Source organism: Haematobia irritans, chromosome 2 (assembly GCF_050003625.1).
Source record: "Haematobia irritans isolate KBUSLIRL chromosome 2, ASM5000362v1, whole genome shotgun sequence".
Lineage (NCBI taxonomy): Eukaryota > Metazoa > Arthropoda > Insecta > Diptera > Muscidae > Haematobia > Haematobia irritans.
Window position 1 is genome coordinate 10,051,376 of NC_134398.1, and position 15,259 is coordinate 10,066,634.

A 15,259-nucleotide genomic window follows, 5' to 3' on the forward strand; every position below is an offset into this window, starting at 1 on the left:
TGATCTAAAACATAAGTTTTTAGTAGAGAAATTACTATCCTTCATTGCATGTTTAGTAAAGATATCTATATATTTTATTTCAGTGATAAATACAAATGTTTGTTAAAATATTGGCATTATAGTGTAATATTTTACATATATGCACAAAGTAATAATAGGGTAAAACAAAGTGTAAAACTAAAATATTTTGTCTGGTTGCGGGTACAATACACATTTTCGATTATGTATTTTAAAAACTTAAAAAATAATAATAATATGTAGTCTTTAAGAAAATTAATATTATAAGATATAATCTTATGATAGTTTTCTTTAACATAAATTTTACTGAACCAAGTGGCAAGAATATCGGAACATTGAGGAATATCCGTCGCAAAAATTTAGGAAGTTCTTTCAATGACATTACTTTTAATGCTTCAAAAATATTCTTCTAGAGATGGAATTAATGTTCACTTCACATAAAGTTCTTTATATACATAGAAAACTTCGCAATTAATAAATTAACTTTTATGAATTTCACCATGTCCTAAATGTGCTATTATTGTTCGAAACACGTTTGCATAGAAATAGATCCGAAAAGAGGAAAGAAAAAAATATTTGTTCCTAATCCGAAATACTTAAATGCCATCAAATTTTAAGAATGAATGCAATGTCAGTGCAGCAGATACTTAAAATGATGTAAAATTGTTCCGAATTTGTGCTACTTCCGAATCCGAAAAAAAAAACATTTTTCTTGCTTTTCTTGATGCACCGTTTTTACTGGAATTGCGTAATGATACTTCTTGTTTCTTTTTGTGTATGGTATGTTTCAGCAAAAAATAATTGATATTGCTGATTTATTAGTGCAAAAAAAAAAAAAATAATATACTCTTAAAAGATGTCAGTATAGAAACAAAAAGTAATTAATTAAAAAAAGATTTATGGATTTAACCTATTAATTCGGTCAATAGCGCCTGATCAACAGGCTACACTAGCTTCATGTAATTCTAAGCTGTCTTTCAACATGTTCCACTATTGGCCAATATAATTTTGAAAATCGTTTAATATTTCATGTTGAATTTTTAAATGTCTTATTATAGGATTACGATTGGTGTATTGTTTGGAACAAAGTTTGCATACGTAAGGATATAATTCCAAATGATTATTTAGGTGACTCTTCAGGGAATCAAATAAACATAGCTGTTTGTCACACAACATGCAAATATAATACCATCGAGATTTGCGTTTGGGTGGATCACGTATCGTTTTACGCCATAAATAGTTCTCATATTTACGATAGATAGCAGTTAACCATTGTGGACCGACATCTTTATATTCGAGGATAACATTGATTTTACCAACATTTTGTGGAACATTTGTGAATCGAATTCTCATTTTAGTCTGGTCAAACTTTTTTTGAAGATAGGTAGTTTGTACATTTGGTATCTGATTATTTAGATTTTTTTCTATAGCCGCTCTAAATTCATTTTCATTTAGCGTTATAATCTCTTCGTTATTATTATTATTGGATGTTTCATATCCTGAGGAATTTGTATTCGCTACGGTAGTTGTGCAATCTGACGACGAAGAGGATGAAGCTGATGAGGATGACGATCCAGATGATGAAGAGGCATCTGAAGTGGATGTTGCTGAAGAAACCGTGGAGCTACATGAATGGCGCCGTCGCTGCTGTCCATAGTCTATATTAGTTACTAATACGCTTTCCTTTCTATTCAAAGTCCTGTGCTCTGTATTTTGCGATCGTAGGTCATATTGGTTTGTATTGTTTTTGTATGGCGCGGACCTGATGCCGACCTGTTAAGAGAATGAATTTAGTGTTTTCATATAAATTTTGACCATATATATTTATACCTTTCGTCCCTGGGACGAGGAACCATTTGTCACGTTCGCCGAAGAATTTGCATTCTTTTGAAGACGTAAATAATGAGATCGTAATATCTGAAAGAAAAGAAATGATTTAGCCAATTTTCTAATTTGCGTAATACTGTAGGTTTTTGGGAGCTCCACTGAGATCGTGCCACCATTCGAAATGATGAGCAGAGAGAGCTCTCTTATCACTGTGTGCTGCCCGATTCCATGTTGTCATTGAGCTTAACATGGAATCGGGCAGCACTCAGTGATAAGAGAGAAGTTCACCAATGTGGTATCACTATGGACTGAATATTGTAAGCCAGCCTGATAAAACGGGCTGCCACATAACCTAACCTACGAGAACTTGGAAGAGTGTGTGGTCACCTTGCGCTAATGAAACGAATTAGAGACGGTAAATTCATTATAAGCGGACGAAAGCTTGCAAGCGCTTATGATGATTTTCAGTGATATCATCTATTGAGGTTGAATGTAAGCGATATAAAAGCAAGTATATACGACCATAATTTCGGCCAGGCCGAAAGTTCTACTAAAGACTTTCATCAACAACAATCGAAATAAAATCAGGTAAAATTCAACCGAATCAAATGAAATTTGCACCTCCAGGAAGCTTCGTAAATAAAATGGAGTTATCGGCTTGTATGGGGGTATTGAAGTATGGACCGATATGGATCAATTTTTGCATGGTAATTAGAGGCTACATATCAACATCAAAACAACCAGATCGCAACACCTGAAAGCCCCGGAAATAAACTCTTAGGCCCATACAAACAGTTTATTATAATTTGTAATTATAATAAATTAAGTAATAAATAAACTCTGGGGACCGGGTTTTGCATGGTTTGTTGAGGCCATATACTAACATAACCACAAAATTTCAAACGGATCGTATGAATGTTGCTCCAACTAGATGACGCGCAAGCCAAATCTGGTGATCGGTTTATATGGGGGCTAAATATAATTATGGACCGAAAGGGAATAAGTTTTCCATGATTGTTAGCTAACACCACTTGCCAATTTTCAATTTCGGATAAAATTTGCTCCTCCAAGAGGCTTCGCAAACGAAATAAATCAAGCGAATACGCTGTTTGTGGAAAGATATCAATTTCATTTTTGGAGAAAAGCAACGAAGTATCAATTACAGGATATGGATTCTCATGGCGAAAACTCAAAGAGTTGTCAGCCTATAATTCCGGCCCTTTGAATAGCTTCACGCAAACGACGCGTAACACTCCAAATAGTCACACCAACGTGGAAAAATAATTACGATTGATTTTGGTGCCGATTTAAACTAACAAGTCTTACTTATTGTTGCCCACAGTAGTATACTCACCCTCATTTTGTTAGTTTTCTTTTAGCCTAGGTTTCATTCATTAATTTATGTGAATGGATATCGCAATCTATACACGCTGATGGGAAAAGAAGCGTCTTGGAACTATGATTGGCAAATTGTTCACAATTTATGGGAGCTTTGGCAAAAAAGCTGAGGAATATTTCTTAAGGATGACTAAACACATAAACAAAACAATATGTGAAATACAATGTATAACGGTTCTTTAAGTAAGCAATGTTGCCAATGTGTTCCATTTTCACAAAACATTATGAGATAGAGAAATTGCAAGTTTTTGCTAGAGATTTTTTTCCCAGTAAAATCTTCCAAACCATAACATACGCATAAGCGTAGGAAGGCCTCTGGGGAGGGGGCTTAGACCCCCCCAGAAAAATTTTAGCCCCCCCCAGAATTTGAAACTCTATTTATGATTTTCCATTTTTCAATAAATGTCAATAGTTTTTTTAATTTTTATAAAAATTAAACAAGTATATACAATCGCACAAATTTCCGCTAAAGACTTTCATGAACAATCGAATCGAAAAAGCGTTGCCAAAAAAGTAGTGAAAATGTTCTTTTTGGGTCTAGAAGTGGTGCAAAATTGGCGGAGAAGCAATGAATGTAATATGAGCTTGTCATAGGACAAATGTCCACCGTTTCAACAGCCGTTGCAATGAATTTGCATCACTTCTTAAGGTGAGATCCGAATTCAGTGTTTTGAATGTGAATTAAAAAATTTGTTCCCAAATAAATAATTTTTATATTGTTTTTATGATTTTTAATGCATTCTGACGCTTGTTTGAAACGTTTTTCCTGGAATAATTTCAAAAATTATCGATTTTTCTATAATGGATTTAGCAGTTTTATGGCAAAATTTGAATAATTTGTACCAATTTATTTATTCTTACTCTTTTTTTAAACTATTTGAAAAAAAAGAAAACAAAAAATTACACATTAAAATATGAAAAAAAATAAGTAAAAAAACTTCCTGTGTAGTTAAAATAATTGAGGACATTTTTGGAAGTACTTTTAAAGTTGTTCCTTTAGAACAACTCACAATTTTTTTGCTGGGAAAAGTGTGGAACGACTTTTAGTTGCTTTATTATAAATTGTTTGTCGAGTTATTTTGATGTCTAATTTTTTATTCAATTTTATGAAATAAAACATTAATTGAACCTATAAGTTCAGTCTACAAATTTTAGCTAGGGGGGCTATAGCCCCCCCTAGGCAAATTGTCTAGCTACGCTAATGAGCATACGTTGTCATCTGGTTATTGATAACAAACAAAGTACCAATATAATGTACATGTTCGGCAACTACGATTGGAAGTTAAATATACAGGATTCGTTTTTTTTTGTTTTCAATGTTTTAGCAGCTGAAATTTTCAATGTGCAAATAGTTACTGGATACCGTTCGTGTACTTTTCAGCAATTTTAAGCAAAGTGTGTAAAATACACTCTTACTCTCTTGCTAGTTTTTACTGGATATATTTGATTTTTACTGGAAAAGTACGCGAACAGACCTATTGATACCACAGAATAATAAGTGTTGCGCATATCCCAATAAACACAAACGTTTGAAAAATACTAAAATTCAATAATTTTTCAAACATTTTTTCAAAGGATTAGGGTAATATTCAAGTTGAGAAATTGTTGAGAAAATCGCGTTCTCAACAAAAAACAGACATTACCCTCAACAGTAAAATTCAACACAATAGCAATAATTTCTCAATTGTAATCCTCAAATTGAAATGCATCGCTACTCAATAATTTCTCAAACAGTTTTCAATGTGATAAAAATAAAAAATTAGCATTGTTGCGAATACTTTCAAACCACAATTTGTATGAAAGTCAATCCTAGTTCTAACTGAGAGTCAATACTAAATTTCTAGAGATTTTGTAAATTTTATTATTTTTTTCGTTAACAAATATAATAATCTTAAAAATAACATTAATAATATATAAAAATAATAATATAATACCAATCAAAATGTAATTATCTTATTAAACGTATTAATAAATAAAACTATGAATACAACTTTAAATATCTTAAACATTTTTACATGTATAATTCCATTTCCTCCATAATGTTGGTGTCAAATAACTATTAATTAATATCCTGGCAATTTGAAATAATTACTATCGAGGAACTTGCTGGCTTGTGTGTTAGAATAGATTCCAGCAAGAGGAAATCACAAAATATCAAACTGATGACGGGATGTACATTGATGTAATGCACATTTTCATCCAGAAGTTCTTGATATAGGAATTGTTGCACTTTGTTTTAATTGGTTGCACCTTGTAAGTTTTCTGAAAACTTTTCTTTGTTGTTCCCTTCATCGGTTTTTCATCGGCCAACATCTTCCAAGAATATACCATCCAATGATTTTAGTTTTCTGCAAAACAATCGAGTTTTGTGATTTCCATTATGTTTTCATTTCACTTTTTATTTTGACTTACCAGTTTGTATTTCTTCCAACTGACCACGTACCTCGTGTTTTCCTCAAGAACGTTGGTGTTACAAAATTGTTGTTATTAAAATACTGGCAATTTTCAGGAACTTGATGACTAGATAATTGGAATAAATTTCCAGCAATTTCAATTCACAAAATAACAAATTAAACCGATGATGCGATGTAAATTAAACTATCGATGTGATGCGAATTATCATCCAGTAGTTGTTGATATGGAAAAGAATAAATACCAAGTTTTTTTGGTTGCACTTTGATTTATGGAAACTTTCTCTTCTCGATAAGCCACTATCATTTTTCATCGGCCAGTCTCTTAATGTGTCCAAGAATCAGCATTCAAATATTTTAGTTGTCTGCAAAGAGATTTGATTTTAGTGACTTCCTTAAAGTTTTCATTTCGTGTTTTAGTTTTACTTACCAATTATTATAAGCAATTTCAATTGATTATTAAAAACTTTCCACATTTTTGTATTTCTTCCACGAACTTTGTTGTCCAAAGTAGTATTGAAAACCATGTGGTTTTTTCGTTGCATTTCAGGGTTGTGTTTTGTCAAAGTTTTCTCCAATTATCTTCAACACATTTTCAAAGTTTTCGTCAACATTTTGCCAAATTGGTTGTAATTCGCAAACAATTTGAAGATGTATTGAAGATGAGCTGTTTCAAGTCAAGTTGAATTTATGTTGAAAATGATATTTACCCTCAAACTGAAAAGGTGTTGCATTTGAAAAACGCTCATTCTGTGTTTATTGGGATGTTTAAAAAACTATCATTAGAGCATACAAATCCAAAAACGCAATAACTATAATTGAAAATTTTCCGGTTACTTTATTAAAATAGATGGAATTAAAGCACATCATATAAATCAATTGATTTGTTCTTTTCTTTATTATATGTTCCCTATTAAATTCATTTTTGGAAGTTGTGTCGTTCCAAGTTACTAAATTAAAGCGTTGGTTTATGGCCAGTTTCCCATCCTCCTATTAATAATTAACTGGTTGGTAAAATTTTTGTATGGAATCAGCAGTTTTATCTACACGATAAATAATAACAAGACATTGTGAAACCGACCCTTAGTGTCTTTATTATGCGTCTATTCTGAAACTATTTAACGCACCTAATAAATAATGTTCAAAGGTATAAATATACACCCAGAGAAATGGTTGGTTGCAATTCGATCATTACAATGAGGATATGATGTCAGTAACTTATTTTTTGTTACAAGAACAATGTTTTGATTATTTTCCCCATTATACATCCAACACGACCATAAAAAAGTTCACAGGATCAAAACGAAATTCCTATAACCATTCAATTGGTTACAATAACCAATGACGATAAATTTGGTTTTATGCTGCATAAAATTGTTGAGCTAACCACCAGCGTAGTGAGTCCTACATCATGCGAATCAACAAATGGTTGGTACAACCAAAAGTTGAGTATGCTAATAGAATCTTAGTTCAATTATAGGACGGGCGTAAGGTAGTTGTTGCAACAAATAAATATTTATATCAACATCGACATGGTAAATGGTATGACGCTACAAAATTTGCAAAACGGGGAACAGCAATTACTTGATAATAGTACGCAATACATTGAATAAAGTCTATCCCATAGAAAAGAAGTTGCCTTCAGGTAAGTATCGCACCGATTAATAAAAAAGGAATATTACAAAAGTTTCCATAAAAATTGCAGGCTTCATACACTAACAAACACAAATACTTTTTACGGCAAGCGAGCTTTTTTTATTGTATTAAGCACACAGGACGAGCCTAAGTCGATCTGTATTTACATTTAGAGGCTTAAGGAAGAAATTTCTGGCAAGTATAATTGAATTAGGTTCTGTAGTTTGACCACTTAATTGCAACCTAATAACCATCTGTCATTGGTATACAAACATTACCTATAAGAAATTGTAAATTGTAATGTAAATTGATCTCACATATATGTAGATCAAAAGCCTTTGTTGTTAGCACCTTTTGTATTTATTTTCGTAGTTTATTATGATTGTAAATCTTGTAATAAATTAATCAAATCTCAATATAATCTGCCATTTCATTTAATATTGGAATTTGGTTAGGATAATAATAAAGAAAATCGAGGGTGGTTGCACCAACAAACAAAACAATTAATTTGAGATTGCGACAACCAATGCAAAGTTGATCCAACATACTACCATACAGTTACAGTTGCCAAATATTAGTTGTACTGACAGATATCATTGATAGTTGATGGAACCACCTGCTTTCGGTTGGCAAATAATTCGGTTAAGGCAACGAATTTGTTTTCTGGGTGTAAGATTTCATAAATTATTGCTTTTAGATCATTTCAAAATGTCCTTATCGCTACAAAATCCAATCCGTCAAATTAAAAAAATTGTTGGCAGGGATGTTTCGCAAAATATCAAAATGGCTCTTACAACAATAGGGCTGTTTTTCTTTTTGCACTGGATGCAACATTTATATGGGCTATCCAGAACATCGTTACACTGGTGTTCTACCCAGAACATCTCATCAGTGCAAGTCGCGCCGATGTTGCCAGATTGTATTTGGATAAAGTGACGCTTCATCGATTCACAATAGCAATTTATTGCGATTATTTTTTCGAAAAACATGAAATTCAAAGTGATACAGTGTCATAAATAATCGCAGCAGTAAATATTTATTACTAATTGGAGCATTTCATACATTAAAAATGCAAGATTTCACTTCTTTTCTGTGATTGTTTGTTAAACAAGGCATATTAATTAAAAGTAAAGTCACGAGCAAACGTGTGTACACCCCATGATATTTAGAAAGTCAAACTAAAATTGCAGGTCACTTAAGTTGACATTTTGTGTATGTATAGTGTTGTTGTATTGTAATATTTATGTACACAAAGAATGTAAACAAACCTACTAAACGTAAACAAATCCTTTGACAAGATGAATGTAGATATTAGTCACCTGATTGCATGACTTTACCTCTTTAATATGCCTTGGTTTTTAAACAGCTGATGACAGTGTTGCATATTTTTGGAGATGTCCTGGATAAACGAGTACTCTGTTTTCTTTTAGTCCTTAACGGCTTAGCATATCTAGTGCTAAAAGAAAACAGACCTAATGATGTCAAAGTATCTTTAAAAATGGTAAATTTCCCATTACTGATGTTATAGTGCCATTTAAGAGTCTGTGATAGCGATGCTGATAACATCGAACATTGGTAGCGTTGGTGTATTAGCAGTCCACTATCAAAAAAATCTTTCTCGGGATAACATGACCAGTGGTACCAACTCTCGAAATCGTCATTACGTCCCAAAAGATTCGTCAAAAAATCGTCACCCATAAACAGCCGAAAATAAAGATTTATGCGCTTTATGCGCTTTACAGACTATCAGTTATTCCGGACAAAATGTCGGTGTTTGTAAAGAATCTTACAGTGTGTCGGATCGATACCACTTGTCGGCGATAATTAAATAATCGGTAAATGCGTTATCGATCCCATAAACATGCAGCAGTATCGATTATGCCTTCGGACTTAACTTATATGTGCACAATATATGAGATATGTTCGACACAATCACTGTCGTCCGGAATAACTGATAGTCTGTAAAGCTCATTAGGACTAAAATAAAAGTTTTATTAAAAAAAAACAAGAAATTGAATGTCGGTGTTTGTAAAGAATCTTGCAATGTGTCGGATCGATACGACTTGTCGGCGATGACTAAATAATCGGTAAATGTGTTATCGATCCCATAAACATGCAGCAGTATCGATTATGCCTTCGGACTTAACTTATAATGTGCACAATATATGGGATATGTTCGACACGGAATGTCGTCCGGAATAACTGATAGTCTGTAAAGCGCATAAGTCAGTCATCTAGCTTCTTGTTTTTTTAAGATATGACTAAAAACAACATTTCTGATTGTGACTATTTTTTAAACATTCAACTTTGTTTATAATTTTTTCTTGACAGAAAAATTTCTTATTGTCCAAGCGAATTAAAATCCCTATTACTTGCTCATGTATAATTTTTATTATTATTACTATAAATTAAAAATAAAAAATATTATATTACTATCATGGTACAATAATTCCCAGGTAGTTGCAGTATTACAAAAAAAAAAGAATAACAAAATTCAAGTACATCCAAATGTCAGTTTTGTTTATAATTTTAATGTTAGTAAACAAAAGATATTAAATATTTTCAATTTGTTTTGTTTACATTTTAATGTTAGTTACTTATGTAACCAGTAGTAACCAGACATGTTTTTGACAATAATAACCTGTGGCATGTAAAATGTAACCAATAGAATCTACGTAACCAATAGTAACCTACGTAACCAATAGTAAACATATATATTTGTGACAATAGTAACCTGTGGAATGTAAAATGTAACCAATAGTAACAAGACATGTTTTTGACTGTTGGATGTACTCAGCATAGACCAAGGAATGTATAGACATCTCAAGTGAATTCACAGCGCTGTAGTTTGTCTGCACACCGTAGAGGGCTCTTTTTCGTCTGCAATTGAGTGATTTTTTAATTTGGCTTTAATTTGTTTTCTTTCCTTTGTTCTCTCGTTGAAACACCAACTATTGTGAAAGTTTATAAAATACTATTTATCCACACCTTTTTTGTAATGCAAATTGACTAATTTATACGGTTATTCTCGTTTTCCAAAAATAAATTGAGTCACTTGACTGCGCAATTGAGTGGAATGACTGCGCACTGTAAATAAACAAAACCATGGTGAATTATCAAGGTATGTCTCTATATTTTCTTGGTCTATGTACTCAGCTGTGAACAGCTGACTGTGATGTAGTACCTTTAGTAGTTTTATCACGATTACTATGTCATAAAAACGTTAAAAGGAAACACTTGAATGGGACATTTACAAAAATCGTCAACTCATAACTACTTAAAAAGTGCTTAAAATCGTCACAGGCCAAATTTACAAAAATCGTCAAAATGACGAAAAATTCTCAGAGTTGGCACCGCTGAACTTGTTGACAACGGAAAAAAACGATCTGTTATAATACACAGCTCACAGTTCGATGGTTAAATTACGATATGTACGTAACGGAGATAATGACATTAGCAGTATCAGTGTATCAACACGTTCAAAAGTATTGCCATGTTCAAATATTATTTTATATCGAGGTGTTTAGCTATGTTCAATGTACATAAATGTAGGAAGGAATGTGTTTAGTCATCATAGCCACAGCTGAGTTTTTGTGAAATTCTTGCCCTTTGACGGCCAAATAAACGATCATTACTTATAGAAGGACGCTTGTTTTTACAGTAACATTATTTCCACCAGTTATAAAATAACATGGAACAATTCAAGGGATTACAGAAAACATTATATATTTGGTCTACCTCAGATAATTTGGAAAAACAAGTAAATGAACTGAAAACAGCTACCGGTGGCGAAGTGCAAGTTGAAAACATTAACCGTCTAACTTTTGGTAATTATAACATTCTAGAATGTTTTGCAGTTCGTTGACTTTATTACTTTTTTCATTTTACAGCATCGTATGGAAATGGATCCTTTGATTTACTAGTTATCGAGAACGCCCAACTAACCGATGCCTTTGGCAAACTATTGCAATTGTTAAAACCCAAAGGAAAATTACATTTACTTACATATGTGGGCACTAAGGAGAGTATTTTGCAAGAACTTAAGTTGTCAGGCTTTGTAAATACCACAGAAACCGGAAATTCAATTACATGTGAGAAGCCAGGCTATGAGACAGGTTCAGCTGTAAAATTGTCATTTGCAAAGGCTAAATCGGAAGCCAAACCGGCGGCAGTGTGGAAAATTGATGGTGATGAAGAGGAAGACTTGATCAACGAAGATGATTTGTTGGATGAAGAGGATAAAAAGAAACCGGATCCCGAATCGTTAAGAGGTAAGAGTTCAAACGTGCATGGGTTAAAAAAAGTTTAGGAGTTTTGTACACCAGTGAAGAAAGTAGGGAAGTTTACACAATCTGATGAGAGTTTATTAATGTTATATGTTTCGTCTTTTTCTCAAGTTTGCGGCACCACCGGTAAAAGAAAGGCTTGTAAAAACTGTTCCTGCGGTTTGGCTGAAGAATTAGAAGCTGAAAAACAAAACACTAAAGTTGAGACACAAAATGCAAAGTCTAGTTGTGGCAGTGTAAGTTGAGAATTGTTATTTTTGTGAGCAGAGTATGATAATTTATTGAAATTTTCATTTACTTTCCAGTGCTATTTAGGAGATGCTTTCCGTTGTTCCACATGTCCATACCTTGGAATGCCAGCATTCAAACCTGGCGAAAAAGTTCAACTTGCTGGAAATTTATTGAAATCTGATGTATAAGAGTTTTGAGGATATATTGTAACGAAAATATAGAATAATTGAGAATATAATTTTTCCAAACATTTTGTAGAATTAAAAAATTTTGATTTCATTCCATGTAGAATCTCATATTACATTTCCAAAATCCCCTTTAACTAGATTGACATTGTCATTTGCCTTATAAAAATGGATTTAAAATCTATTTTTAGTAGATTTCGAGACAAATGTGAATGGGCTATAAGAGATATATACCCTCTGTATACCTATAGTTGGTTTTTATACAATTTGAGTTTTTGTTTTAACGCCGAAACTATGTTTGGCTTTCGTAAAGAAAATCGATGCTAAAACACAGACGAGCCACAATTTAACTCAGCCTCAGTACTTACCGATTATTAGGGTAACTATGGCTAAGCATCCGGGCAGCCATGGGTTGAGTACTGCTCTAAACTCTTTAACCCTTCTTTGGCCTCATTCATTGCATCCTACGTCTGCAAAGACGAAGGCAAGGGTAAATAGTGGAGCAATGGTTAGCAAGGCCTCCATGCATACAAAGGATGATGGTTTCAATGTCCTTATCGACCGAACACCATGAGGCTATCTAAACGGTAGATTATCCGCCCTTGATATTAAACTAAACATAGAGTTGGTCAGCATTAATTGATTAGAGAGTTCACCACCTATGGTACCACAATAAATAATCCAGGTGAGCAAAAAATAATGGGATCCCACTATATCAACGTACAGTTTGATCTCCTTTCTCTTAGGGCATTTCTTCCCTCCGTGGTGCATGCCTGCCTTGCATACACAGGGTCGAACCCAGTTTAGAATTCCACCAAAAGTGGTAAATTTTTTACTGTTTGGTAACTTGATAGAATTCTTGATGTTTTGATAGAGTTTGCAAAATATACCTCTTCAAATAAGAAATAAAATTTTGACAAAATTTTCTATATAAATAAATTTTTGACAAAATTTTCTATAGAAATAAAATTTTGACAAAATTTTCTATAGAAATAAAATTCTGATAAAATTTTCTAAAGAAATAAAATTTTAACAAAATTTTCTATAGACATACAGTTTTGACAAAATTTTCTATAGAAATAAAATTTTGACAAAATTTTCTATAGAAATAAAATTTTGAAAACAAAAAATTCTATAGAAATAAAATTATGACAAAATTTTCTATAGAAATAAAATTTTGACAACATATTCTATAGAAATAAAATTTTCTATAGAAATACAATTTTGACAAAATTTTCTATAGAAATAAAATTTTGACAAAATTTTCTATAGAAATAAAATTTTGAAAAAAATTTCTATATAAATAAAATTTTGACAATATTTTCTATAGAAATACAATTTTGACTACATATTCTATAGAAATAAAATTTTGACAAAATTGTCTATAGAAATAAAATTTTGACAAAATTTTCTATAGAAATAAAATTTTAACAAAATGTTCTATAGAAATACAGTTTTGACAAAATTTTCTATGGCAATAAAATTTTGACAACATTTTTATAGAAATACAATTTTGACAAAATTTTCTATAGAAATAAAATTTTGACAAAATTTTCTATAGAAATAAAATTTTGACAAAATTTTCTATAGTAATAAAATTTTGACAAAATTTTCTATAGAAATAAAATTATGACAAAATTTTCTATAAAAATAAAGTTCTTACAAAATTTGCTATAGAAATACAATTTTGACAAAATTTTCTATATAAATAAAATTTTGACAACATTTGCTATATACATAAAATTTTGATAACATTTTCTATATAAATAAAATTTTGACAACATTTTCTATATAAATAAAATTTTGACAAAATTTGCTATAGAAATAAATTATTGACAAAATTTTCTATAGAAATAAAATGTTGACAAAATTTTCTATAGAAATAAAATTTGGAAAAATTTTCTATAGAAATAACATTTGACAAAATTTTCTATAGAAATAACATTTGGAAATATTTTCTATAGAAATAACATTTGACAAAATTTTCTATAGAAATAAAATTTGACAAATTTTTCTATAGAAATAAAATTTTGACAAAATTTTCTATAGAAATAAAATTTTGACAAAATTTTCTAAAGAAATAAAATTTTGAAAAAAATTTCTATATAAATAAAATGTTGACAAAATTTTCTATAGAAATAAAATTTTGACAAAATTTTCTATAGAAATAAAATTTTAACAAAATTTTCTATAGAAATACAGTTTTGACAAAATTTTCTATGGCAATAAAATTTTGACAACATTTTTATAGAAATACAATTTTGACAAAATTTTCTATAGAAATAAAATTTTGACAAAATTTTCTATAGAAATAAAATTTTGACAAAATTTTCTATAGAAATAAAATTTTGACAAAATTTTCTATAGAAATAAAATTTTGACAAAATTTTCTATAGAAATAAAATTTTGACAAAATTTTCTATAGAAATAAAATTTTGACAAAATTTTCTATAGAAATAAAATTTTGACAAAATTTTCTATAGAAATAAAATTTTGACAAAATTTTCTATAGAAATAAAATGTTGACAAAATTTTCTATAGAAATAAAATTTGGAAAAATTTTCTATAGAAATAACATTTGACAAAATTTTCTATAGAAATAACATTTGGAAAGATTTTCTATAGAAATAACATTTGACAAAATTTTCTATAGAAATAAAATTTGACAAATTTTTCTATAGAAATAAAATTTTGACAAAATTTTCTATAGAAATAAAATTTTGACAAAATTTTCTAAAGAAATAAAATTTTGAAAAAAATTTCTATATAAATAAAATGTTGACAAAATTTTCTATAGAAATAAAATTTTGACAAAATTTTCTATAGAAATAAAATTTTAACAAAATTTTCTATAGAAATACAGTTTTGACAAAATTTTCTATGGCAATAAAATTTTGACAACATTTTTATAGAAATACAATTTTGACAAAATTTTCTATAGAAATAAAATTTTGACAAAATTTTCTATAGAAATAAAATTTTGACAAAATTTTCTATAGAAATAAAATTTTGACAAAATTTTCTATAGAAATAAAATTTTGACAAAATTTTCTATAGAAATAAAATTTTGACAAAATTTTCTATAGAAATAAAATTTTGACAAAATTTTCTATAGAAATAAAATTTTGACAAAATTTTCTATAGAAATAAAATTTTGACAAAATTTTCTATAGAAATAAAATTTTGACAAAATTTTCTATAGAAATAAAATTTTGACAAAATTTTCTATAGAAATAAAATTATGACAAAATTTTCTATAAAAATAAAA

General features: G+C 30.1%; 2 protein-coding genes and 1 long non-coding RNA gene across 3 annotated transcripts; 1 reads left to right on the top strand and 2 right to left on the bottom strand.

Annotated features, from left to right (window-relative positions):
- Positions 1 to 12: 12 nt before the first annotated feature.
- LOC142223428 (uncharacterized) lies at positions 13 to 3,429 on the bottom strand. The gene is made up of 3 exons (XM_075293328.1): positions 3,200 to 3,429; positions 1,849 to 1,935; positions 13 to 1,791 (listed from the first exon to the last, which is right to left on the bottom strand). Exons 1-3 carry the CDS (start codon positions 3,203 to 3,205, stop codon positions 1,009 to 1,011), a joined length of 876 nt encoding a protein of 291 aa, XP_075149443.1. The 5' UTR covers positions 3,206 to 3,429; the 3' UTR covers positions 13 to 1,008.
- A 1,651-nt stretch (positions 3,430 to 5,080) lies between these two features.
- On the bottom strand, positions 5,081 to 6,424 carry LOC142223430 (uncharacterized). Its single transcript, XR_012718723.1, has 3 exons — positions 6,085 to 6,424; positions 5,656 to 6,019; positions 5,081 to 5,591 (listed from the first exon to the last, which is right to left on the bottom strand). It is a non-coding gene; the product is annotated as an uncharacterized LOC142223430 (long non-coding RNA).
- Positions 6,425 to 10,851: 4,427 nt separating this feature from the next.
- CIAPIN1 (cytokine induced apoptosis inhibitor 1) lies at positions 10,852 to 12,094 on the top strand. Its single transcript, XM_075293330.1, has 4 exons — positions 10,852 to 11,116; positions 11,180 to 11,560; positions 11,687 to 11,811; positions 11,881 to 12,094. The coding sequence occupies exons 1-4, from the start codon at positions 10,981 to 10,983 to the stop codon at positions 11,992 to 11,994; spliced, it is 756 nt and encodes a 251-aa protein (XP_075149445.1). The 5' UTR covers positions 10,852 to 10,980; the 3' UTR covers positions 11,995 to 12,094.
- The last annotated feature ends 3,165 nt before the right edge of the window (positions 12,095 to 15,259 follow it).

Coding starts and splice junctions, on each gene's coding strand:
- CIAPIN1 (XM_075293330.1), top strand. CDS start 10,981: ATGGAACAATTCAAGGGATTACAGAAAACATTATATATTTGGTCTACC. Junction 11,117..11,179: donor CATTAACCGTCTAACTTTTG/GTAATTATAACA, acceptor TTCATTTTACAG/CATCGTATGGAAATGGATCC. Junction 11,561..11,686: donor GGATCCCGAATCGTTAAGAG/GTAAGAGTTCAA, acceptor CTTTTTCTCAAG/TTTGCGGCACCACCGGTAAA.
- LOC142223428 (XM_075293328.1), bottom strand. Junction 1,792..1,848: donor CCTCGTCCCAGGGACGAAAG/GTATAAATATAT, acceptor TTCTCTTAACAG/GTCGGCATCAGGTCCGCGCC.